The 27,035-nt window shown below is 40.1% G+C and overlaps 1 protein-coding gene across 4 annotated transcripts in view; it reads left to right on the top strand.

Annotated features, from left to right (window-relative positions):
* Window positions 1-27,035, top strand: part of LAMA3 (laminin subunit alpha 3) — a 262,162-nt gene that overhangs the window by 199,148 nt on the left and 35,979 nt on the right. For all 4 annotated transcript variants that reach the window (XM_032293185.1, XM_032293183.1, XM_032293184.1 and 1 more), the window contains 17 exons: window positions 3,960-4,010; window positions 4,581-4,732; window positions 8,385-8,495; window positions 8,602-8,713; window positions 8,931-9,098; window positions 10,956-11,152; window positions 13,302-13,418; window positions 14,104-14,258; window positions 14,713-14,854; window positions 15,620-15,722; window positions 17,436-17,552; window positions 17,642-17,821; window positions 18,692-18,834; window positions 23,241-23,411; window positions 24,925-25,076; window positions 25,225-25,387; window positions 25,812-25,945. In XM_032293185.1, coding sequence (XP_032149076.1) covers window positions 3,960-4,010; window positions 4,581-4,732; window positions 8,385-8,495; window positions 8,602-8,713; window positions 8,931-9,098; window positions 10,956-11,152; window positions 13,302-13,418; window positions 14,104-14,258; window positions 14,713-14,854; window positions 15,620-15,722; window positions 17,436-17,552; window positions 17,642-17,821; window positions 18,692-18,834; window positions 23,241-23,411; window positions 24,925-25,076; window positions 25,225-25,387; window positions 25,812-25,945 — 2,368 coding nt within the window. The remainder of the gene's footprint in view (window positions 1-3,959; window positions 4,011-4,580; window positions 4,733-8,384; window positions 8,496-8,601; window positions 8,714-8,930; window positions 9,099-10,955; window positions 11,153-13,301; window positions 13,419-14,103; window positions 14,259-14,712; window positions 14,855-15,619; window positions 15,723-17,435; window positions 17,553-17,641; window positions 17,822-18,691; window positions 18,835-23,240; window positions 23,412-24,924; window positions 25,077-25,224; window positions 25,388-25,811; window positions 25,946-27,035) is intronic.

Raw genomic sequence — 27,035 nt, 5'->3', positions numbered from 1 at the left:
AAAAAAAAAAAAAAAAAAAAGTGAATTATTTTTAAAACTTACCTAATTTTAACCAAAATAACTTCAGATCCTACTTTGGCAATTTTGCTGAGATCTCCCTTTGATATTGTAGGGTTATCATCACATTAGCTTTCCTGTGTATGTCCAAAGAAATTAAAATACTCTGTCTTACAACAGTACATGCTCTGGGATGTGGATGGGTAATTGGGGTGGATTTTATACACCAAGAAAAATATAATCGGCAGGAGCTAGCATGGGTTTATTAGGAACAACTTGGAACAAAAAGGAAGACTATCCTCTTCCTTCTTTGACAGAATATTAATATGATTTATCAGGAAAATGCTATTGATGTAGTATAATACCAAACACTTAGATGAAATCTTTCATATTATACTTATGGACAAGTTGAAGAATTAAACCCTGGATGTGTGGATTCCAGCTGGTCAAGTGACCATTCCCAAAAGAATGCAGAGTCAATTGGTTAATGCCAGTCCAGAATGGGGTATTTATTATCATGCCTCAGGGCTTTATCCTCAGCTCCACATTTTTTATTTGGGTGGAAATATAGAAAGCATGCCTACTCATTTATCAGATGACACAAAGTTGGGGAGAATAGTAAAGGGACCAAGCGTAAACTTCCCCTTCAGCTGCAGGAAGTCTGCAGAAAATCAGCAGACAAAAGGCAGATTCATAGAAGAAAAGGCATACACAATTTTATTTTAATGTGTGTAACACAGGAGAATCACAGGACAATGATTACCTAATAACCCACTGGGGTACAGACGCTTATGTACCCTCCTTAAGGGAAAGAGAGATGTGGAAATATGGATGATTTTAAGGGGAAAGGTAAATGGTTTTTAGGCTGATTCAATGGACTTGGAAAACATACAGTGAGTCCCAGGACAAAATATTTTGGGCCCACAGAACAGAAAATGGTTTGTGACAAGAGTCTGTCCAGGTGTCAAGTGTGTTGACAGACTTCAGTCTTTCTTCCTGAAATATGAGTTAAGTTAATGAAAACTCATGGAAGAAGCCAGAAGTAGTTTTTCATTTTTGGCAAGCCTGGACATTGGGAAGATAAGTGGGTATCAGAGTAAAGTTTCTTCTGGCATCTGCTGGTCTCCAAGGGCCTTTCATTTAAAATAATCAGCATACCAGGGTGCCATATTTTGGGGTGAAATTCCCTGGTTTTCTCCAATAGTAAGTGCCTCCCATGACATATTTAGAACTCAAAAGGGCCTCAGCAGTCTGGAATGATGGGCCAATTCTAACCAGACGAAATGATGTTAAGGATGAGGGTATGGTCCTATAGTTGAGTGGAAAAAATAAATAAACCTTTAGCTATGTGACAAGTGGCAACTGGCTTAGTAGCAGGAGGTGTAAAAAGGCTTAAGGTTGTCATCAGCAGCAAGAGCAGGGTAGGTTAGAGGGGGTATGGCCCCTAAGATAGCTCGTCCTGTTTTCACCGAGTTCCAGTGTCTAAAGCCGGGGTCCATGGCACCTTGCTCACGTAAGTCCTCACGTGAGTGTTAGTTATGTCTTTAGAAGACAGTAGACCAGCTATGGTTGTTCAGAAAGAGAGTAAGACTTCAAAGGGACGTGGAACAGTCACATGAGGAAGGATTGACCAGGACAGTGAAAGGAAGAGCTGGAAAGGACATGTTTGTCAGGCTGGTGTGTGGGAAAGGGTTGGTCTTGTTCTCTGAGACATAGGGACAGAATGTACAGAAAAGAGGAGAAGCAAGAGGGAGCTCTATTTTAAATCATTCTAAGGAAGAAGTGTCAAATGTTTAAAGATGAAACAGATTGCTTTAAAAGGAGGTAATTTCTCTTGTCACTGGAGGTATTCAAGAAGCTTCAACATCACTGGCAGCTTGTTCACCAGACTAATGCCTTTGCAAGCTTCATTTCCCCCACACCAATAACAAACATAAGCAACCTGACATGAGGATAGTAGCTAGTGCCAAGATGGAAGAAAATGCTCATATATGAGACTTGCTTGTTCCTGTTCAAGTTTTTTTTTTTTTTTTTTAATTCCTTTCTTTTTTCTTCAACTGTTAATGGACAGATTCCTTGGTGGTCAAAATGCAAGCTTTTTGGGAAAATTCCACTAATAAATCAATCATCCAGAGAAGCCTAGTCCCCCATAAACTATTCAGAGTGCTGTTGAAAATTGTCAAGGAAACAAGACCAGGCTTCCTGGCCAGAAGCCGTTTACAGACTAACTGAGGAAATAAAAATATCACAATATATGTATATAAAAGCAAATGGCCAGACACGGTGGCTCACACCTGTAATCCCAGCACTTTGGGTGGCTGAGGTAGGTGGATCACTTGAGGTCAGGAGTTCAAGACCAGCCTGGCCAAGATTGGGAAACCCCATCTCTATACAAAAAAATACAAAAAATTAGCTGGGTGTGGTGGCAGATGCCTGTAATCTCAGCTACTCGGGAGGCTGAGGCAGGAGAATCGCTTGAACCCGGGAGGCAGAGGTTGCAGTGAGCCAAGATTATGCCACTGCACTCCAGCCTGGGCAACAAGAGTGAAACTGACTCAAAAAAAAAAAAAAAAAATCGAGTAAGGTTTTTTTTTAAAGAATGAATAAAAGAAACCCATGATTATATATAATAAATTAAAATATATACCAATATATATAAAGGGAACATTGCCTTTAAATGGCAAGATCAATGATGATGCTTTTATCTCATTTTTCTGACTTCCCCAAATTTTCCATAATTAATTTATATCATTTTTTACAATTAAAAGTAAATGTGGTTTAAAATGTATTTATACACACACAAAGAGTGGAATATTATTGGCTGCTGAGAATAACAGATGCGAAAGTCTCTTGCAGCTTGTCCAGGAAAATGTTAAGCTTAGAGTTTTGCTGTTGTGAAGGTAGATTGTTCAGGGGGACATGAGAAGACATGTCAGTGTCAAAATGCACAGCATGGGGAAAAGAGTAGGCGTGGAAGGGGTTAAGCATGCCCAGCGTTGACCAGCAGGCTTTACTGTAGCTGAGAACCTCAAAACTCGGCTTATATGTGCTGTATTGGTGTTATGGGCCCACTGACATTATATGCCCGTCTCTATCACATATCTTTTACACTGTTTTGTAACTTGTCTGCCCCCCCATGTTTCATGGGACTGTTAAGTCACAGAGCAGCAGGGACTTTGTCTTGATATCTTTGTATTTCCAGCAACTAGCATGGGACTCTGGCACACCATAAATGCTCAAAGGTGCTCCGTGAATGTTTGCACAACATTCTTAAATGATGCCAGAAGCAGCATGAACATACAGGAGGCTATCCAATGAAGAAAGCCTTAATATGAATGATTGAGAGGCTTGGCCCTTATACGGAATTGACCTTTGTAGTGCAGGATTTGAATATATAACAGGAAGGCCACAAAAGAAGTTCCTGCAGTGAGCCTGCTGGGAGATGATAAAGCTGTCTGGGCACTGGCATGGGTGAGGGGAAAAGAAAGAGCTAGTGGGCTGGGCGCAGTGATTCACGCCTGTAATCCCAGCACTTTGGGAGGCTGAGGCGAGCGGATCATGAGGTCAGGAAATCGAAACCATCCTGGCTAATATGGTGAAACCCTGTCTTTACTAAAATGCAAAAAATTAGCCTGGTACAGTGGCACGTGGCTGTAGTCGCAGCTACTCGGGAGGCTGAGGCAGGGGAATTGCTTGAACCCGGGAGGTGGAGATTGCCGTGAGCTAAGATGATGCCACTGCACTCCAGCCTGGGCAACAGAGCGAGATTCCGTCTAAAAAAAAAGGAAGAGCTAGTGATGCTGGGTAGTTGGGTGCCATTTTAAGTAGTGGCAAAAACCACAATTACTTTTGCACTGACTTAATAAAATCTTGCAAAACTAACTTTTCTGAAAGCCAAGTTAAAGAGCAGATGAAGAGTAAATCTAATAACAATGTCTTCTTTGGTTATTTTCTGATTTCAGACTGCATAAACCAAGAACCCAAAGATAGCAGCCCTGCAGAAGAATGTGATGGTGAGAAAAGAAAGCCTCTCCTCCTCCTTTCCAAGTTGTGGGGTTTCGTTTCAGATATGTGAGCCCCATGCTGGGTAATGCAGTTTCCAGTTTGGGAAAGTACGGGTGGAAGGAGTGGAAGGAGGACTATTAAGGTCAAATCAGCTTCTGTTGACTACTGGCTGTATGACCTTCAGCAGGTGACCCTGCTTCTCCAAGCCTCAGTTTCATCATTTGCTAAGTGAACATAATAACCAAGACCCACCTCATAGGGCTCTTAGGGAAATACTTGTAAATGTCTTATCACAATGCCTGGTAAATAGCAAGCATCCCATAGATGAAGGCTGTTATTATTTTTCTCATGTATAAAGTGACCAACAAGTTGCATGGAATCTCCGTTTCTAAAATGTTCCCTGTCCATAGGGCTCTCCTTTTTTCAGAAACCACATCCCTCCCTGAGAAGGCCAGGGCTGTGGTTGTCACCTGTGGTAAGCTGTGTGTGTGCCAACTGGGCTGCGCAGTACTTGCGCTCTTTTTGCATTTCCGCGGCTCCAGCCGCAGCACATTTGCCTTTGATTGTGGCCCCTACAGATTGCGACAGCTGTGTGATGACCCTCCTGAACGACCTGGCCACCATGGGCGAGCAGCTCCGCCTGATCAAGTCTCAGCTGCAGGGCCTGGGTGTCAGCGCGGGGCTTCTGGAGCAGATGAGGCACGTGGAGACCCAGGCCAAGGACCTGAGGGTAAATCCCCTGTGTGTGGCCCAGAGTAGACATGTGGGGAGGAGATGGTGCAAGAGTGGATTCTCCATAAGCAGGAGGGGAGAGGTTGACTCTTGAAAAGGCTCAGGGATTGTCCTCCTTCCTCTGATCCAAATGAAGATAAGATTTTTCCTGGTGGAAAATCATTTTTGTGAACACACAAAACTAACACATCTAAGTGAACAATACTTACCGAACATTACCAGGCTAATTTTTCTCATAGAGCCTTTATTTAGTTCAGTATCTTGCATTCAGAAGTATCAAACACAGGTTTGTATTAAATTGATATTGACTTTTCTTTAAATGTTGGATAGAATTTTTTCCAGTGAGGCCATGTGAGCCTGGAATTTTATTTGTTGGAAGTTGTGGTTTTTTAAAATAAGCCATGAATTTAATTTTCAAAGAATAGGTATAAGACTACAGTATTTGGGCTATCTGTTTCTTCTTGAGTGATATTTGGTCATTTGTACCTTTCAAATAATGTGTCCATTTCATCTAAATTACCAAATATATTGACATAAAATTGTTCATAATATTCCCTTATTATCCTTTATACATCTGCAAAGTCTGTAGTCATGCCCTCTCATTCACTTTCTGATATTGATAATTTATGTCTTATCTCTTTCTCTTATTTTGACTAGAGTATTATTAATTTTATTGATCTTTTTATTTCATTGCTTTTATCCATTGTTTTTCTGTTTTCAGTTTCATTGATTTCTGTTTTTATCCATTTTTTTTTCCTTCATTGTGCTTGCTTTGGGTGAAATTTGCTATTCATTTTCTGGTTTCTTAAGCTTATTTTATTGACTCAAAATCTTTCTTGATTCTAACATAAGCATATAATCCCATCAATTTTAGCTGTATCCCACAGATTTTGCAATGTTATGTTTTCATTCTCATTCAATTCTATGGACTTTCTGATTTCCCTTGTGACTTATCTTTAACCCATGTGTTATTTAGAAATGTATTGGCTGGGCATGGTGGCTCACACCTGTAATCCCAGCACTTTGGGAGGCCGAGGTGGGTGAATTACTTGGGCCTAGGAGTTCGAGACCAGATTGGCCAACATGACGAAACCCCTTCTCTACTAAAAATACAGAAATCATCTGGGTGTGGTGGCGAGTGCCTGTAGTCCCAGCTACTTGGATGGCTGAGGCTGGAGAATCGTTTGAACCCTGAAGGCAGAGGTTGCAGTGAGCTGAGATGGCGCCACTTGTGCTCCAGCATGGGTGATGGTGACAGAGCGAGACTCTGTCTCAAAAAAAAAATGTGTTATTTAACTTCCAAATTGGGGATTTTCCAGATAACTTTCTGTTATTGGTTTCTGATTTAACTCTTTCATGGTCAGAGAACACACTTTCTATGATTTTAGTTATTTTAAATGTGTTGAGGTTTGTTTCATAGCTTGGAATGTGGTCCATTTGGGTGAATGCTCTGAGTACATTTGGATGAAAGGTGGCTGCGGGGGTATCCTGAGAAATAATAGAACCTAAAGTGCCCCACAGGGCACAATCAGGCTCCCTGGGGGCAAACAGGGGATACTGTGCCCATGAATGGGGGCTAGAAAGCAGCCTGGAAACTGCCCCATCCTCATTGTTACATGATGGCCATATGAAAGCCTAGAAAAGCTACAGGGGCAGGACAAATCTACAGACCTAGATCTGTGCTGGAATGTGACATCCTCTCAACGCCATTATGGTATACAAATCCTCAACTGCCAAAGTAAGGCCCAGTCCTAGACCGCAGGTGGGGGGTTCCACTGGGCGTGGTGATAACCATAAGTGCACCAGACAGGGCCCGGAGGGTGCAGAGAGAGGGGAGCTCCCATCCAGAATGAGCCTGCAAGTGTTGTCAACAGGCAAGAAGACAGACACCCAACAGAAATAATAGTCAGGAGATGAGTTCACTTCGGATAAAATGAAAACAATAGGACAATCTGAAATTTGAAAAATTTCAAAAAGAATAACACCCAATAAAAGGAACAAGAAATTAGGAAATTTGAGGGGGAAAACCACCAGAAATCAAACAAGAAGAGGTAGATATGAAAAGACCCAACCGAAAATCATAGAAATGAACAAATATACTCATTGAAGTAAAAGAATTCAGCAGATGACATTGGCTCTGGTCTAGACACCGTGAACAAGGCTTTAGGGAAAGTTTAATAAGTACTTTTGGGTTGAGGGCTGATTCTAGTGGCTATAGCTGAGTACATGTAGGAAAAGATGATTCTAGAAAAATGAGCCTTTTCTATCCTCTTGGACAATTTTAGTTCAAGGTTTATAGGCTTAATATGGAGAAGAGGAGGGGAGAGTATGTATGTTTTGAGGAAAGAAAAGGAAGCCACTTGGGTTGCTTGGATTTCATCCACACAGCCCTGCAGCCTCCACCATTCTGCACACATGCCGTGTGCCACACCCTGTGCTAAGGGTTTTACTCAAGTCTCACAACCTCTTCATGAGGAACATAGCATTATCCTCATTAAACAGGCTGGGAGAAGCTGAGCAACGTGCCTAAAATCACACAGCTGCCACATGGTGGTTCTGGAAGAATTCAAATCAAGAGCAAACCCTAGACCATGCTTTACCCACTCCACCTCTTATCTCGGTGTTCTGCTGACAATCTATATAATGATGTGCCTCCCTCTCCCCATACTAAAGTTAAAATAGAACTATCTTGCTATTTCACACAAACATGCAAAAATTAAGAAAGATTGAGTATAAGAAGGGAAGTAACATTTTTGAATGTCCATGTGTACATGACATTTTAAAATACATTAGCTCACTTATCACCAAAACCAACCCTGCAACTAAATATTATAATCCCCAATTTACTAATGGAGGAGCAAGGCTTAGTGAGGCTCATCTACTATGTGGTAGACTTAGGGTTTGGACCTCGGCTTCAAAGCCTGTGTTCTTTTACCCAACATGGGCTCTGACATACATATTGAGGTAATAATACCATTTTTTCTCTAAACTTTTTCAATAGATTAATACTTTTTTCCAAAAAAGTGAAAATAATCACTATTATAGATATTACATACAGCAGTGTCTAAGAGTCTAAGAGTAATGAGGCAATTTAGCCTAAAAAAAGGGCAAGGTACCCGGTCTGTGGCCCTGAAGCAGTCACTGATGAGCTACACAACCATGGACAAGTCACCTGACTTCTTTGGGCTTCCATCTTCTTTCTCATTTGCAATATGAGGCTGTTCAACTGCACGAGCTCTGAGTTCCCAGCAGTGAACAGATTCCTAATGGTTCCTTCAATCAGGTAGCCCTATGCATTGTTTTTAGTGTTGTCAGGTTAACAGCAGGTTTTAAAAAACTATATTTATTGTAGAATCTGGAAATTAATCAGGTAAGCAGTATCGCCCTCATTTCTACAAGGTTAGGTAATTAATTCCAGTGAAGTAGCTGTTATCTCTTCACATTTGTTACTTTATTTTAGAGCCATATCACAATGTACATCAGAAAACAGATTCCTTTGTAACTTATTTCAAAGAAACACATTTGTGTGTGTGTGAAACTGACAATGGTCTGGCCAAATGACTCTTCATTTATAACCCTGTTTAGCAGGTTGACAAGGCTTAGTCTAAATTGATACTGTAAAGTGACATTCATTTGTGTTTTATTTCCAGAATCAGTTGCACAACTACCGTTCTGCCATTTCAAATCATGGATCAAAACTAGAAGGCCTGGAAAGAGAACTGAGTGATTTGAATCGGGAATTTGAGACTTTGCAAGAAAAGGTAACGTGTTAACGTCTATTTAACTTTTGAGGTTTTTTGCTTTCAAAGTATTTTTATTTGTCCTCATCAACTTAATTTGTTCCTAATCAATTTGTCTTTCATATAGGCTCAAGTAAATTCCAGAAAAGCACAAACATTATACAACAATGTTAATAGGGCAACCCAAAGTGCAAAAGAACTGGATGTGAAGATTAAAAACGTCATCCGGAATGTACACAGTAAGTAGAGTTACTAAGCCCAATTACATTTTTTTGGTTACATAATCTTCACTGTACACTAAAATAATTCCCTTTAAGATTTCAACATTATGCAAAGAATCCCATACTGATACTAAAAAACTAATATAAAACCTCCATAAAAGTTTCTGCCTTTTTTTTTAAGTGGCCGACTGGAGCCCAGAATTCCCAGTTTAATAAACCACTTGATGTTTCCTAGTTCTCTTGAAGCAGATCTCTGGGACAGATGGAGAGGGAAACAACGTGCCTTCAGGTGACTTTTCCAGAGAGTGGGCTGAAGCCCAACGCATGATGACGGAGCTTCGGAACCGGAACTTTGAAAAGCACCTGAGAGAAGCGGAAGCTGATAGAAGGGAGTCTCAGCTCTGTAAGGACGCTCCCGAATTCTTGCATCCAATCCGTTCTAATTGATTTGAAATAAATGTGCAGAGTACAATGTAGAGTTCCCTGCAAAAAAATATTTGCACAGATTTAATGAGACCTCTTGGAGATGGGACCCCAGTCTAAACATAACATTTATTTATGTTTCGTTTACATCTTATACACATCTCTTGAAGGTAATTCTATACAATAACAATTCTGGGCATGAGCTTTTTTTGTGTATGTGAGACAGAGTTTCACTCCATCACTCAGGCTGGAGTGCAGTGGTATCATCTCAAGATGGAAGGCCTCATGGGTTTCAGCAAATATTATTGTTAAGAGCATCATGTGGTGAAAATCGGTAGTCCCCGGGAGACCCAGAGCCTTTTCTCCAAGTTACCAAGAGGCCATAGGATACAACAGTTTACCATCATGCAAAAAAAAAGGTTCTTCTAAAAGTTAGATATAGCTGCCTCTTTTTCCTTCTGAGCATTTTTCTGATGCTCATTCACCTCTTTCCAGTTTTCTCATTATGTCATCATTAATGGTCACCTCACCACTACTGAATTTTTGAATCACAAATTGATACTAGCACTATTACAGATCGAGTGTCCCTTTCCAAAATGCTTGGGACCAGATAGTGTTTCAGATTTTTTATTTTTATTTTTTGGCTTTTGGAATATTTGCATAGACCTCTTGGAGATGGGACCCCAGTCTAACTATAAAATTTATTTATGTTTCATTTACATCTTATACACGTATCTTGAAGGTAATTTTATACAATATTTTTAATAATTCTGTAAATTAAATGAACTTGTGTGTGTGTGTATGAGACAGAGTCTCACTTCATCACTCAGGCTGGAGTGCAGTGATGTGATGTCAACTCACTGCACCAGCCATCTCCTGAGTTCAAGCTATTCTCCTGCCTCGGGCTCCCAAGTAGCTGGAATTACAGGCACCTGCCACCACACCTTGCTAGTTTTTATATTTTTAGTAGAGACGGGGTTTCACCATTTTGGCCAGGCTGATCTCAGATTCCTGACCTCAAGTGATATGCCTGCCTTGGCCTCCCAAAGTGCTGGGATTACAGGCATGAGCCACCATGCCCAGCCTCTGAAACGAACTTTTGACTGCATTTTGACTGCACCCTGTCGCATGAGGTCAGATATGGAATCTTCTACTTGTGGCATCATGTCATTGCTCAAAATTGTCAGATTTTGAAACATTTCAGATTTTGGCTTTTTAGATAAGGGATGTTCATACTTGTATTACAAAAACAAATAAAAAATGATGTGCTAGAAATTAATAGAACACATCAAAAGGTTTGACTAGAGAAAATGCCTCATTAGCTCAAAACTGAGAAATGTTAGTTTGGTGCTTACTTTTTTCAGATACTGGTATTTATTCTTTAAAATGACATATCAGTGGTAAATGTAGACACTAGCAGTTTTCTTGCTTAAATTTGTATTCTTCAAATTGAATATGAGTCTTGGCTTTTAATTGTAAGTATACAGTATTCACAGTGGAAGGAGCATGCACTGTACACCCTGCAGCCAGCTCATGTTCAAGTCCTAAGCCTGACTGGCCATGTAACCTTGGGTCAGTCCTCTCATTTCTTACGGCCTCCATCTCTTTATCTAAAACATGAGAATGATAATTATTGTTTTCCAGTGGAAGTTAAATGAGGCAACATGTACAGTGCACATAGCAGGTCTGTGTCAATGTGAGTTTCCTTTACCATCCCCTCCAAAGTTCAAGGAAAACCATGACATGAGTAGAAACTTTATTCTCCCTCTGTAGTCTTTATAACCCAGCTTCAATATGCCCGTCTGTCAAGTAGAAAACATGAAGTGATGTATTACAGTGCTGAACCGGATAAAGACCTGGCAGAAAATCCATCAAATGGAAAACAGTGGGCTTGCTGACAGTATACGGGCTTCTTTAAATGAATACGAAGCCAGACTCAGTGATCTTCGTGCTGCGCTGCAGGAGGCAGCTGCCCGAGCCAAGCAGGCAACTGGCTTGAACCAAGAGAACGAGAGAGCTTTGGGAGCCATCCAGGTGAGTTCACAGTTTGAAGCTGCACACTTTCGTTAATAAGGATGAGAGGAACAGGGATCTTTATTATGATTAAAGCGGCATAACCAGGCACCTGTCTGGACATCTGATTATAGCACCTCACACCCAGATCAGACAAGAATGAGGCATTAAGTGCAAATCCATAGTCGTTTCTACTCTTCAGCTACCAGAAAAGATTCTGAACTTAAACCACAGACAAAGCAGCGCAAACTGCTTCACCTGCATCTCTGGCTCAAAGAGTGGAGGAATAACATTGCCAAGTAGATGAGAAATTAATATTACTGTAATTAATTCAAATTATGTATTATGTTTTCAGTAATTCTTTTTTTGTGTCAGATACGTAAACATAATTATCATAATCACCCTAGCAAAGACATTTTAAGCCATTATCTGCTTTATAGGAAATAAGTTAAAGTACAGGCCACATACAGAAGCTGCTATGACAGAATTTAGAACTCTGGATTTTATAGTTCATGTATTTTTTTTGTATATATATTTTGTATATATATTTTATATATGCATAAAATAAATATATATGTATTTCATATATGTGTGTGTGTGTGTGTGTATATATATATATACGTGTATGTATATATACTCATATATATATACATATACGTGTATATATATACTCATATATATATATACACACACATACGTATATATATATATGTATATATATATACACATATATATATACACACACACACACACATATATGTGAAATACATATATATTTATTTTATGCATATATAAAATATATATATATATATTCTTTTTTTTGGCACCACCATACCTGGCTAATTTTTGTATTTTTAGTAGAGATGGGGTTGCACCATCTTGGCCAGGCTAGTCTCAAACTCCTGACCTCAGGTGATCCACCTGCCTCAGCCTCCCAAGTGCTGGGATTGTAGGCATGAGCCACTGCACCCGGCCTTATAGTTCATATTTTTCATAGTCAACATTGTATGCTAAAACAATAAGGTCAGGTGCAGTGGCTCATGCCTGTAATCCTAACACTTTGAGAGGCTGAGACAAGAGGATTGCTTGGGCCCAGGAATTTCAGACCAGCCTGGGCAATGCAGTGAGACCCCATCTCTACAAAATTTTTTTTAAAAATTAGCTGGGCGTGGTGGCATGCGCCTGTAGTCCCAGCTACTCTGGAGGCTGAGGTGGGAGGGATTGCTTGAACACACTGGTGGGTGGGGGGTAGGGCTGCAGGGAGCCATGATCAAGCCACTGCACTTTAGCCTGGACAGCAGAATGAGACCTGTCTCAAAAAATAAATAAATAAAAACAACAAAAATATGAAGGTTATATAAGTTATAAAATGACAGTAAAATCAAAGTTGAATAATATAGAGCAGACCTCAAAACAGGAGGAAGTTGGTAAATGAAAATAAATGATGTCTCCTGGGCCCAAGCAATCCTCTTGCCACGGCCTCTCAAAGTGTTAGGATTACAGGCATGAACCACTGCCCCGGCCTTATTGTTTTAGCATACAGTGTTCACTATTAAAAACACTAACTATAAGGCCAAGTACGGCGATTCACACCTGTAATCCCAGCACTTTGAGAGGCTGAGACGTAGCGGATGACCCTATGCTTAGCTCCCAAAGTCTCTTTGGATGGTACTATGTCTGTGTGAAGTCACTGATTATGCCAAGGGAAGGGAGCAGGACCTAACTTTCACAGGCCTCTGAACTCTGGCAGCCTTCCAGCCTGGCCTCTTCAGGTTCTGTGTAACCCCTCAGTCAAGTGTCTACTGTGTTCTCAGTGGTACTGGCTAATGGTCGATGATGGTTTACTTACCTGAAATCTTTTGGTCTGTTCTGCAAGCCAGATTTTGATAATATACCCATCTCATAGGGCAAGTTGACCCCCACTGTAGAAACCTTCTTCAGCAGTGATAGCAATTGTTTCATTGGCATCTCATTTAAGGAAACTATGATAATATACCTCTACTACAAAAAGAACTGATTTCCTATCACTTTGTAATTGCCTAGACAATGGTTAGGTTCAGGAAAGCATTCTGACTTTGAAATTACTTATATGATGTTGTCCCATAATTTGTCTGTGCCTTCTGAGAATATATCATGGAGCTCTAGCAGATTTTTTTTTAATTTTCTCCAGAGACAAATGAAAGAAATAAATTCCCTGCAGAATGATTTCACCAAGTATCTGGCCACTGCAGACTCATCTTTGTTGCAAACCAACATTGCACTGCAGCTGATGGAGAAAAGCCAGAAGGTAGAGGAAACTGTTGTTCTCTAGAAAAATCTAAAAACATTTTAATTATATTGCAAGAAGACAGTGAAATGAGCTGACCTACTTTTTTGTTTTATCAAAGTATAGTCTCTTGGATGGAAGAAAATATACTGAAATGTTAACAATAGTTCTCCCTTGCAAACGAAGTATGAATGACTTGTCTTCTTATGTTGATATGTAATAACTAGTTTGTCTGAAAGGAGCAAATCACTTTTGTGATAACAAAAAAATTATTATGCTATTTTTAAAACATCAAACATACCTTTATTAACAGAAGATATTTAAGACTTGATTAAAAACTGAAAAAATTTCTTAGCAGTTCAATGGGGATTTTGAAAGTACCTTTTATAATAACTATTTCTAAATTATAAAAAAGTCCTTTGGTTTACTATAACTGTATATTGATGACAACATTGTGCTTTTGTAAAGGTTACTAAAGGGTTTCTCACCATAATGAGAATGTTCGAGATAATGGTAAGCCTTGGGAAAATGCTCCCACTGCTACTGTCTGAAGTGATCAAGGATTAACAGCTGTGGTAAATAGACTTAGAAAATATAACGTCTCATTGTTGCCCCCACATCATTTATGACAGAGTTTGAGAAATCAGCATCTTCTCAAACATTCTTTCTTGAATTTATACTATCTTTGTTTACTTGGAAAAAATAGGAATATGAAAAATTAGCTGCCAGTTTAAATGAAGCAAGACAGGAACTAAGTGACAAAGTGGGAGAACTTTCCAGATCTGCTGGTCAAACATCCCTTGTGGAGAAGGCAGAAAAGCACGCGCAATCCTTACAAGAGCTGGCAAAGCAGCTGGAGGAGTAAGTGCAGGGCCCAGGAGACCTGAGGGGCACGTGGGCTGAGCACAGCAGCTTGTCCTGAGACAAGCGAGGAACTCCCATGGGGTGGCTGGGTCTCCAGAACCTGGAGGAGGGCAGAGGATGGGGTCAAGGCCAATACCCCAGGCTCAAGTCAGAAGCAGAGCAGCAATGAGGGCACTAATTCCTGGTTATGTCCTTTGGGCACAGCTACAGAGGCCGTCACCTCAGGTCTCCACTTGGCAAATGAAATGGGAAAGGGCTGGGCTCAAGTTGATGGCACCACTGCAGTCAAACCCGGGCAACAAAGAGATTCTGCCATCTCTTTATTTTGTATTTTTCCATATCTGAAAGAAAACAAAAAAAGAAAGAAAAAGAAGAAATAGGAAGGTTTGGGGGACGTCAGCTGCTGGTAGAGGAAGGCTGTGGGAGGTGCCTAACCCGCCCTGTCTTCCAGGATCAAGAGAAACACCAGTGGGGATGAGCTGGTGCGCTGCGCCGTGGAGGCCGCCACCGCCTATGAGAACATCCTCAACGCCATCAAAGCGGCTGAGGACGCGGCCAATAGGGCCGCCAGTGCATCCGAGTCTGCCCTCCAGGTGGGCACCTGTACCAGCAGCTTCTCTATATTCGCTGTGGAGATGGCTCATTTTTATATTTTCTTTCTGTGGGCTCCTAGAACGTGCTCTAGATATGGGTAATTTCTATATTTGACTATTTCATGTCTGTAGCACAGTTTTAAAACTATGAGTAAAACCAAATAGGAATTACACTGATCATCAGTTTTCAGCCTGAACGAATATTATATCCATATCTTACCAGGTATACTTTTATGCTGTGATTGTTAACCAAAAAGAGACACTTTTGCAAACAACTTGATCAGCATTTTCATCAGGTCATTTGGTCTTACATCTCAGTGTGTCTGTGGAGTCCTGTGGGATCTCATATGCACCATATGATATTTCCCATATCTGAAAATAAAGAGCAAAATATTAAATATCAGAGTTCAGGGGGACAGGCCTTCTTGAATGAGTGAAGACTTTTCTGTCCCAAAGCTTGAAAGCCTGAAAACAATTAAGTTCTCTCTTCTGTTATTGTAGGGGCTTTTGTACGAATGACAGTGAGCCGCTAAACCGTGTCACATAATTTGTCAGCATGCCCCCAGAGATAGGCCCACCTCCCCAAGCCACATAAGTCACATAGGTGTTAGGGCTACCTGGAACCCTAACTGTATCTTTTAGGGAACAATCTAGTTCTAACTCCTTTCCCCCTTTAACTTCATCCTTAAAATTAAGGGCTTCAGACTAGGATAGAAATCTGATATCATATTTCCTAACATATACTATTAAATGCTTTGCTTTCAGATAGTGATAAAGGAAGATCTGCCAAGAAGAGCTAAAACCCTGAGTTCCAACAGTGATAAACTGTTAAACGAAGCCAAGATAACACAGAAGAAGCTACAGCAAGGTATCGGGGGAGTGGTCGGTGGCAGGGATAGGCAGGAGCTTTAAATGACCTTGGGGACCAGGTGGAGCAGCCCTAGAATCAAATGCTATTTTTGAATCTCAGTGTCATTGCAGATGATACCTTTTATTTGTTTAATTTTGTAACTATTATTATTTGTAATAGAGATGGAGTCTCATTCTGTTGCCCAAGCTGGAGTGCAGTGGCACAATCCGAGCTCACTATAGCTTTGAACTCCTGGGCTTAAGCGATCCTCCCACCTCAGCCTCCCAAGTAACTGAGATTACAGGCATGCACCATCATGCCTAGCTAATTTTTGTATTTTTGTGGAGGCAAGGTCTTGCTATGTTGCCCAGGCTGGTCTCAAACTCCTGTCCTCACAGGATCCTCCTGTCTCAGCTTCCCAAAATGCTGGGATTACAAGTATGAGCCACCATGCTGGGCCCAGATAATATTTTTTAAATTCATGGTTTATTTATCAATTTTATGTATCCACCCAATATTGTAAATATCCCCCATCCTTCATATACAAAATTAACTAGAGCCTTATAAATAAATCTTTGAGTGCTAGGCCTATTTGGGTCTGGCCTTGGTAGGGAGGCTATTTTAATTTAATCCACATGTGATCATGGTATTGACAACCCACATATCAAGATCATTGGTTTGGGGTCATTAGGATAATTGCTTTAAAATTTTTTGTTTGTTTGTTTTGTTTTTGTTTGAGATGGAGTCTTGCTTTGTCACCCGGGCTGGAGTGCAGTGGCACAGTCTCAGCTCACTGCAACCTCTACCTCCTGGGTTCAAGCAATTCTTCTGCCTCAGCTTCCTGAGTAACTGGGACTACAGGGGCATACCACCATGCCTGGCTAGTTTTTGTGTGTTTAGTAGAGACAGAGTTTCACCTGTCTCAACTAAAAATACAAATTCAGATTTCCTGGTATGACGTCTGTTGCTCTACAAAATGTGAGCTTCAGGGGAGGCTCAGTGTGATAAATAGGGTTAGGGTGCTAACTATGTTGGTTGCTATGTAAACCAGTCTTGGAATCCTAATTGAAGCCATAACTCATCAAGACAGTCTTAAAGCATTTGGTGGCCATTTTCAATGACCCAAGGATGGCAAAATTATCAGCTAGGAATGTCTAGTAGCTCCCTTTCTTTCATGGAATTTAAAAAATATGTCACTTTGGAAATTAACAGAAACAGTGCCCACTTTGTATCTGTATTACCTGGATGAAGCTCTTTCAACAACACTCCTTTCTTGTCCTCTGATAGAAGAGGATCCTTTCTGCCACTCATCCGTTCACTCATATATTCATTCACTCAACAAACATGTGCTAATATTAAGCCTCAACTAGTGCCAGACACTACACTGTGTGCTAGGACATAGTAGTGGATAAGACAGATACATCTTTTACTAAACAGAGACTCTTACTCTAAGCAGATTAGAAGTTTAGCCCTCCCTAAATTATTCAGCCTCTCTCTCTTCCTGTGTATTTCCAAGGCGTTACCACAAGGTTCTGATTTGCTGCTGACCTCTGTAACTGGAGGATCCCAGAGCTGTGGGTCTAGGCACATGCAGTGGGCATGTCTGAGATGACCCCTGAGAAGCAAGTCTACTCAATGCTGTGCAGACATTGGCTGCTTCAGGGGCCACAAATACCAATGGAGGATCAAAATGCACAAAATAATTGCCTCTTGATAATTATTTTATTTTAGAAGTTAGTCCAGCTCTCAGCAACCTACAGCAAACCCTGAACGTTGTGACAGCTCAGAAAGAAGTGATAGACACCAATCTCACAAGTCTCCGAGATGGTCTTCATGGGATACAGAGAGGTTGGCATCTTCCTAACCCACTGTACTTGGTTGGCTTCTTTTGTTGAACGTTTTAGATACTTATACCTCCCTATTTTTGTGTGACTTAGGTGATACTGATGCTATGATCAGTATTGCAAAGAGCATGGTCAGAAAGGCCAGTGACATCACAGATGAGGTTCTGGATGGGCTCAACCCCATTCAGACAGATGTGGAGAGAATTAAGGACACCTATGGGAGCACACAGAACGAAGACTTCGAAAAGGCTCTGACTGATGCAGATAACTCAGGTATCGGGCATTCTTTGGCCAGGATATCTTAGCCATTTTCTCCATTGTTACATGTTTTGGTCCATTTCTGTTCTTCCCTGGCAAACTCTGATCTCAGAAACTAAAACATTAGAAAACAGTTCCACATGATATGTGATATATTCAAAGAGTGCAGATATTCTACCAGTTAGAAGGACCAGATGGGATTTTTAATTTTTAGAAAATACATTGAAAATGCTATTTGTTTTCTTTTTTACGAAGTGGAATTATAGGTTCTTAAACCCTGAAGCATTGACTTATGATTGATATTAAGAATCAGAAAACAAAGATTTTTTTTTTTTCTGTAGTGGTCAAAGAGAAGGACTTGATACCAAGATTGGAGAATACAATTCACCATGTACAGTAGTTTCTCCTTATCCTCAGGGGATGTGTTCCCAGACCCCTAATGGATGCATGAAACCACAGACAGTATCGAACCCTATATGTGCTATGATTTTTTTGGTCTGATAACCCAGACAGCTACGAAGTGACAAATGGGTGGGTAGGGTAGACAGCAAGGATATGCTGGAAAAAGGGAAGACTCACATGGGTGGGGCCATATGAGATTTCATCATGCTATTCCACATAGCACACAATTCAAAACTTAGGAATTGCTTATTTCTGGAATTTGTCTCTTTAATATTTTTGGACCATGGTTGACAGCAAGTACTTGAAACCTTGAGAAGTGAGCCCATGGGTAAGGGGGGAAATACTGTAACTGATTATGACCCATCCTAGTCAACACCTGGGGACCAAACATGCCACTTGACAAATACTGTCAGTAAGAACATTTGTAGTTAACCTTTTCCTAATGCACAGTTTTACTTTTCTGTTTTCAAATCTCACCAACAGTGAATAAGTTAACCAACAAACTACCTGATCTTTGGCGCAAGATTGAAAGTATCAACCAACAGCTGTTGCCCTTGGGAAACATCTCTGACAACATGGACAGAATACGAGAACTAATTCAGCAGGCCAGAGATGCTGCCAGTAAGGTGGGTGTGTCCCCATGTGGTCAGTGGCCAAGGCTAGTTCTTCGATGAGTTATCACATTCATCAAGAAAGAAAAAAACACTTATTTACTCAAGAATTGGTTGTCTTTCTTTCTGTAATTCTTTGCTTGCTTGAAATCTAAAGATTGATTTCCTCCTGTCATCCTTTAAAAGTATACATGATCTTCATCCCTTAAATTATCTGACGTATCAGGATCCTGAAGCAGCTTCCCTGCATTGAGTTTATTCAGGCAGAATGGAGAAATTTCTTCCAGGCCCCAGTTTGTAAACTGCAATTGTACATTCAAGTGAGGGTTCTGTGGTGGGAACGTGTCAGTGTGATACTACCGCACAGGACCTACCCTCCTACTGTAACTTGAAAGCTATAGAATTCATCTTTGCTGAGGATGGAGGATTTGAAATGACAGCAGTCTTCTGTCATTGGAATACTGATTCCCCAGCCTTTCTTGTTTTAACCTGACATTATTTGCTTGAATTACTGACACTCGTCTCTTAAGATTTATTTTGTCCTAAAATGTAAATAAAATTTCTTGTATTTTCCAGTAGCTCCTAGACAGCCCTATAGGAGAGTTTGGGAGAGAGTGGGTTGGAGAGCCTACTCAGAATGTCACTGCCCTGGAGGCATCATGCCCAATAGCCAGGCTCAGTGTTACTTCCTTTGAGCAACAGAGCCTGCCCTTTCTTCTAAGAAAGCACAGTATTCCCAACATAAAACCTTGAACAGGAAAGCAAAGAGCATAAGGCAAAGTTTGGAAGAAAGGACCCTCTTCATACCCATACCAGCTTCATAAAAAGCAAATGAATAAGAATGTATGCTAGCTTTTGCCCTTCTGTGTTCATTTACTGATATATCCAACAAAAATTTGAAGTGTCTTATAGCACAGTGGTTAACAGTTGTTTAACCGAGCCAGACTGCCTTGGTTTCAGTTCATGCTCTGCCTTTGATGAGCTGTGAGACCTGGGCCCTGTCCTTTTACCTCTCTGTGCCTCAGTTTCTTCATCTATAGAGCATAGAAAATAATAGTATCAACCTTATGAGATTGTTATGGTTGAATGAGCTAATGTGGAACAGTGCCTGGCAAATAGTAGGTACCATGTTATTGGAAAAATATAAAATAAAAAGCAATAAGTAGGTGCAATGCCTGGTTGTCACTGGCACTTCTTTAGGTGCTGAGGACACAGAAATTATTATTATTATTATTTATTTATTTATTTACTTATTTTATTGCATTTTAGGTTTGGGGGTACATGTGAAGAACATGCAAGATTGTTGCATAAGTACACACATGGCAGTATGATTTGCTGCCTTCCTCCCCTTCACCTATATCTGGCATTTCTCCCCATGCTATCTCTCCCCAACTCCCCACCTCCCACTGTCCCTCCCCCATTTCCCCCCAACAGACCCCATTGTGTAGTGCTCCCCTCCCTGGGACACAGAAATTATTAAGTCAGTTCTGAACTCAGGCTGCTCTCCAGCCACTGCAGGTGGTTTCTTAGACTGTGCTAACAAGCTGGATAGAGATGTGTTATGTGCATCTTTGAAAACCCCAGTTCTACCTGGAGAGGCTCAGAATAGCACTAACAAGTAGCACTAATAGACATGGATAAGAATGTTCATTGCAACTGGTTTATAATCACACCAAAATTTTTTTTTGAAAAAAGCCATGTTTACAACAGTAAACCTGAATGAACTGGAGCTGTGTGTATCACCATGAATAAATCTAAACACATAGTGCCCAGCAAAGAAAGCAAGTTGTAGATAAATGTGTACAGATGGATACCATTTATATAAAAATATTTCAAACATGAAAATAGGACTAATTACAGTTTCTAGATAAATGGATATTTAATTTAAAAATTATTAAAACATGCATGAAAATTTGCATGGGAATCCAGATCCAGAGCAGTGGTGACCCCTGAGAAGGGAGAGGGGGATGGGCGCCAATTCTGACAGTCATATTCCATTTCACGGTGATGCACATACAGGCATATTCTCCATGCCTTTTCTTAAATACAAGAAGTATCTTAGGCTGGGTACAGTGGCTCACGCCTATAATCCCAGCACTTTGGGAGGCCAAGGCGGGTGGATCAAGAGGTCAAGAGACTGAGACCATCCTGGTCAACATGATGAAACCCTGTCTCTACTAAAAATACAAAAATTAGCTGGGCATGGTGGCGCAGCCTGTAGTCCCAGCTACTCGGGAGGCTGAGGCAGGAGAATTGCTTGAACCCAGGAGGTGGAGGTTGCGGTGAGCCGAGGTCACGCCATTGCACTCCAGCCTGGGTAACAAGAGCGAAACTCCGTCTCAAAAAAAAAAAAAAAAAAAAGAAGTATCTTAATTTAAAAAAAATAAAGAATGAGTAGGAATTTGCCAGGTGACAAAGGCAAGAGGGAATGCCAGGCAGAGACTGAGAGACATAGTTCTGAAGGGCAGGGGGTGAGTAGGAGAGAGAGACATGAAATGAGCCTGTAAATGTGGGACTCCATCGCCAAGTCGCCTGATGTAATACCTTACATATACAAGATCCTCGATAAATATTTAAATGCTTGATAGAGAAAATGCAGACTAGATGTAAATCTTATTCTTTTGTATTATTCTTTCGATAGTTAGGAAATATTTATCTTCTTGGCCCACACACCAGCCCTAGTCATAGAACCTTTCTTACTGGTCCATTATATGTAAGTATAATGTTGAGAGTAAACGTTTGGAAGCTTTGAATAATTTGAATTGCCTCAATATGCAAGCATGTGATCAGTGGGCTTGTATTTTGTCTACCATCTTTTTTATTTTTCTAGTAATTTAAATTTGAATATGTTTTACGGAAGTATTTGTCCATGGCATATTAGAAAGAAAAAATGGTCCTTCGCCACAGAGAGCTTAAGAAGCACTATTTTAGAGAGCCTTAGTGCACTCACTCATTTTTCAGGACTGAATGCCTATAATAAATGAAACTGTAACGTGTAATATATCTAAGGAAATAGTTCCTTTAAAAGTGCATTTAAAATATTTTTCTATATATAACTATATATTTTATATATGCTGATATTTAACTATATATTATAATCATATATTTTATGCATATGTAGTATTATATAATTATATATTATGTAGGCTTTTATATATTAAATATATGCAAATTATATATTGCATATAATGTATATATAATTATATATTTATTTTAATATATTAAATTTATAAAATTATAATTATATTTCATTGTAATCTATTAAATATAGCTTATATATTTAATATATAATAAATGCATATATAATTATATGTAAATTATATATAAATATATACTTAAGTAAATATATTTTATATACTTAATATGCAAATATATATGTACCTAAAAATATCTATATATATTCCTATATATATGACAAGGCCTTGCTGTGTTCCCTAGTCTAGACTGGAGTCCAGTGGTGTGATCATGGCTCACTGCAGCCTGGAACTCCTGGGCTGAAGCGAGCCTCACATCTCAGCCTCCTGAGTAGTTGGGACTACAGGCATATGACACTACACCTGGCTTTTTCTCTTTTTTTCTTTTTTTGTTTTTTAGTAGGGATGAGGTCTCACCATGTTGTTCAGGCTGGCCTCAAACTCCTGAGCTCAAGCGATCCTCCCACCTCAGCCTCCCAAAGTGCTGGGATTACAGGTGTGAGCTACTGCACCTGGCTTAAAATATAGTTTGTTTGAGACGGAATCTCTCTCTGTAGCCAGGCTGGAGTGCAGTGGTGCCATCTCGGCTCACTACAACCTCTGCCTCCCGGGTTCAAATAATTCTCCTGCCTTAGCTTCCTGAGTAGCTGGGTCTACAGGTGCACACCACAACGCCCAGCTAATTTTTGTATTTTTAGTAGAGACGGGGTTTCACCATGTTGATGAGGATGGTCTCGATCTCTTGACCTCGTGATCTGCTCACCTCGGCCTTCCAAAGTGCTGGGATTACAGGCATGAGCCACCGCACCTGGCCAAAATATAGTTTTAATGTATTACATGTCTGATTGTATGCCAGGCGTCATGCCAAGTGCTTCTTCCGTAGTTGTTAGTTCATCTGCACAAAAACCTTGTAGGGTTGTAATTTGTATTATTGTCATTATCATTGTTATTATTACTGGCACAGGGGACTAAGTGCACTGCTCAAATATCCCTGACTAATAAAAAACACAAACGCCTTATGACGCAGCTCCTGAAGCTGCTTCATGAGTTTATAGTCTCATTTTGGAGATTTTGATCCAGGGCTTGGAGATATTCATGTTTTCTTGCTCCTTATCATAACAACTCAAGAAAGGCTGACACATGGCCAAGAGTCACAAACTAGCTCTCTGAGTGCACCTACTTTCTTCACAGGACGGTGTTTGACACCATGTAACTTACTCCTCACAGGTTGCTGTTCCCATGAGGTTCAATGGTAAATCTGGAGTCGAAGTCCGACTGCCAAATGACCTGGAAGATTTAAAAGGATACACATCTCTGTCCTTGTTTCTCCAAAGGCCCAACTCAAGAGAAAATGGGGGTACTGAGAATATGTTTGTGATGTACCTTGGAAATAAAGATGTAAGTATTGCTTGGACATCTCCCTTGCTTTTAAAACAATATTTTTTGAGATTTGTGCTTTTAAGATGTATGGCACAGCTGTGTCATTGCCATTAGCACAGCAGGTGGAAATCCTACTGAGACATCAACAAATCCTGCCAGCTTCCTCCCTGTTCAACTCCCCACTGTGGCAGTGCTCTCGAGGCACTTCCCATGCATCCTGGATTGTTGATTTCTGGAGGATTAAGAGGCCTTACCCAATAGGCCCAGCACATGGGCACATGTGTGTACATGTAAAAAACATAAGCCCCAGGGGCGGATGATTGGCACGCCTCCATACTACCAATTTATATGATTGACACCACACTACCAGGGATCAATATCAAGGCTTCATGGAAATTGACAGTATCTCCTCCTCACAGAATTGACCTTGTTCTTTTCCTCAGACCACCCAGCCACAGACCCTTCCTCAAGCCTGTGGGGTGGGGAGATCATGGGTGAGGACTGGAGTGGAATGAAGCCTCTGTCTCCTGCCTAAATGATAAGAAAAGCAGTTGCCCCATCTCTTTATCAGTGTAAATTCATTTACTACTTAGTGTAAATTCACTACCCTTACAGCCATTTTGAATGGTTGGTTTTAGCTTTTAATCCCTCCTTTTAAAATACATTTCTTTGACTAAGTATCAGAGGAAAAGCTAATCATTCACTGGGTTAGGATTCGGTTGTTGGAAGAGAAACACTTGAAATACAGTTCTCAAAAATTCTGCCCAGTTGGGAAATTGTATTTAAAGATTCCTAAAATCAACACTATTGCTAATTACTCTTCCATACTTCAAGAGGTTGGCATTTTATTTGCAGCTTTCTTATGTCATGATGTTTTGCTTTGTTTCGTGATAAAATGCACATTGCTTTATCCCTTCAACAAATGTATACCAGATACCTACTATGTGTCACATTCTGGCTTTGTGATAAACCAAAATTTATTTCTTGAATGTGCTTAATGCCAATGCACACTTAACATGGTTAAAATGGCAAGTTCTATGAATATTTTGCCACGATTTTAAAACATTTTGTTTCTACCTTAAGGTGCTCACATTCTATCAGGGAAGAAAGATGCATATGTAACTGATCATGATAACATAGAGGCGTGACAACAGAGACATGCACAAAGTGTTCGGAGGATGTTGTGTGGTACTGGGAGAAGCAAAATGGCTTATCTCCCTTACCAGACTGAAATCTGATGGATGCCTGAGTCCATATCTGGGCCCTCTGTATGGTAGCTGCTTGGCACGTATTTGTAGCTTGAGCGAATGGGGGAATGAATAAATGAGGGTACTATAACATGAGCAGAGACAGCTCTCGCATTATTAACTCAGCGCTCTGTATTATTCTATAAAAGGTTGCACTTTATTCTGTCTGCTCAAGGCTTATTGCCTACAACTGTTAGTTATTTGAAATGCATCCTCATCCTCTTGAGATGGGAAATTGAGAAACCACAGTGTGAAGTGTTCTGAGGTGGCCCTTCTGTCTCCAGGCCTCCCAGGACTACATCGGTATGGCAGTTATGAATGGCCAGCTTACCTGTGTCTACAACTTGGGGAACCGTGAGGCTGAACTCCAAGTGGACCAGATCTTGACTGAGAGCGAGACTCAGGAGGCAGTTATGGATCGGGTGAAATTTCAGAGGTACAAGGCTGATTGCTGCTCTTTGTGAACCTGACCTGTGCTCACCAAACTTCCATGTATACATGTTGCTGAACACCATTTTTAGTGTCTTGGCTTTGAATTCTTTATTTTTTTATATAACTTTATTATCCAAATTCATTTTAAACAGAATTTATCAGTTTGCAAGGCTGAATTACACCAAAGGCGCCACATCCAGTAAACCAGAAGCACCCGGAGTCTATGACATGGATGGTAGAAATAGTAATACACTCCTTAATTTGGATCCTGAAAATGTTGTATTTTATGTTGGAGGTTACCCACCTGATTTTAAAGTAAGTGTAAATGTTATTTCACTGAATGAAATATTTAAATTTTAATTTGGGATCATGATGACCTCATGTCTCTTTTAATTATTAATTACAAATAAAATGGATTTAACTGTGCATTCTTACAGCACATTCTAGCAATAATAGCTAACACTTGTTGAATACTCCCTCTGTGCACTGTTCTAAGTTTAAGTGTGTTAATTTAAATAAGCATCATGATCATTCTCATTTAGCAGATGAGGAAACAGACAGAGAGGTGTAATAACTTTCCCATAGACATACAGTTAGTAAATAGCAAAGCTAGGGCATCTTGCTCCAGGGTTCATATTCTTAATTAACACTTATAGTGACTGTTGAAAGTGATAAATTTATACTATTTTGACTGCTGTCCTTTGTTCAATTGGTGGAAGATATTTTATTTCATTTTCAGCTTCCTAGTCGACTAAATTTCCCTCCATACAAAGGTTGTATTGAATTAGATGACCTCAATGAAAATGTTCTAAGCTTGTACAACTTCAAAAAAACGTTCAATCTCAACACAACTGAAGTGGAACCTTGTAGAAGGTAAATACAACATAGAAACCAGAAACTCTGTAACTGGAGTTTTGGTAACTTGCAATACTTTTACATGTGATAAAGGATGGGCCAGTGAGGTGCTATTGATGTTGCTAGTTGCTTGGGCCAGTGGTTCTTCAGGTATGTGTGCATGCAACACTGGCAGTCCAGCCCTAAAATCTAATTATGGTAGTCTCTTCCTAATTCGTACAAAATGCTAGATTGATAGAGTTTTCTCACTTAAAAAAAGTCTTTATGAAAAATGTTGTGCCTCCTACCACAAAATATTTAATATTAGATGATACCTGTTTTATAGGCCTGATTTAGTGGCTCTTGCCTGTAATCCCGGCACTTTGGAAGGCCAAGGCAAGCAGATCACTTGAGGCCAGGAGTTTGAGACCGGCCTGGCCAACATGGCAAAAATCCATCTCTACTAAAAATACAAAAATTAGCTGGGTGTGATGGCGCATGTAGCCCAGCCTCTTGGGAGGCTAAGGCACAGGAATCACTTGAACTCTCGAGGTCAAGGTTGCAGTGAGACAAGATCATGCCACTGCACTCCAGCCTAGCCTGGGTTACAGAGCAAGACTCTGTCTCAAACAAATTAAAAATAAAAGGAAAAAAAATGGTACCAGATTTAGGCACAAAATTATATATTTACTGTAAATTTTTTTAAAAGTGATTCACAAAATGTTCCATTACTTCGTTGGTACTATTCTACCTCAATCTTTTTGAAAATTGCTGCCTTGAACTCCTAACCTTCCCTACAGTTATAGGACATGGTATATTCTAATATGAGGTAGACTGAATATTTATTAATGAGAACAGAATTACATGGCAAGTTAATAATCTTTAACATTTCAAGATCTTCAGCTGGTAGACCACATCTTCCTAAGCAGACATTTCCAAAAGGGACTCTTACTCATCTTTGTTGAGCTAGGACATGATCGTCAGAGTATGAGAGCACATCCGAGAGAAAAAGCTGGCTGCTTTAACATTTTAAAGATGCCTCCTCTGCTTTAACAAATTTATGACAACTAGATTGCATTTCCTTTGCTCCATTTTTCAGACGGCAGCATGTCGTATTAATAAGCACACT

Source organism: Sapajus apella, unplaced genomic scaffold (genome assembly GCF_009761245.1).
Source record: "Sapajus apella isolate SASKATOON/1434 unplaced genomic scaffold, GSC_monkey_1.0 scaffold29, whole genome shotgun sequence".
Taxonomy (NCBI): Eukaryota; Metazoa; Chordata; class Mammalia; order Primates; family Cebidae; genus Sapajus; species Sapajus apella.
This window is presented reverse-complemented; position numbering and strand designations above follow the sequence as displayed.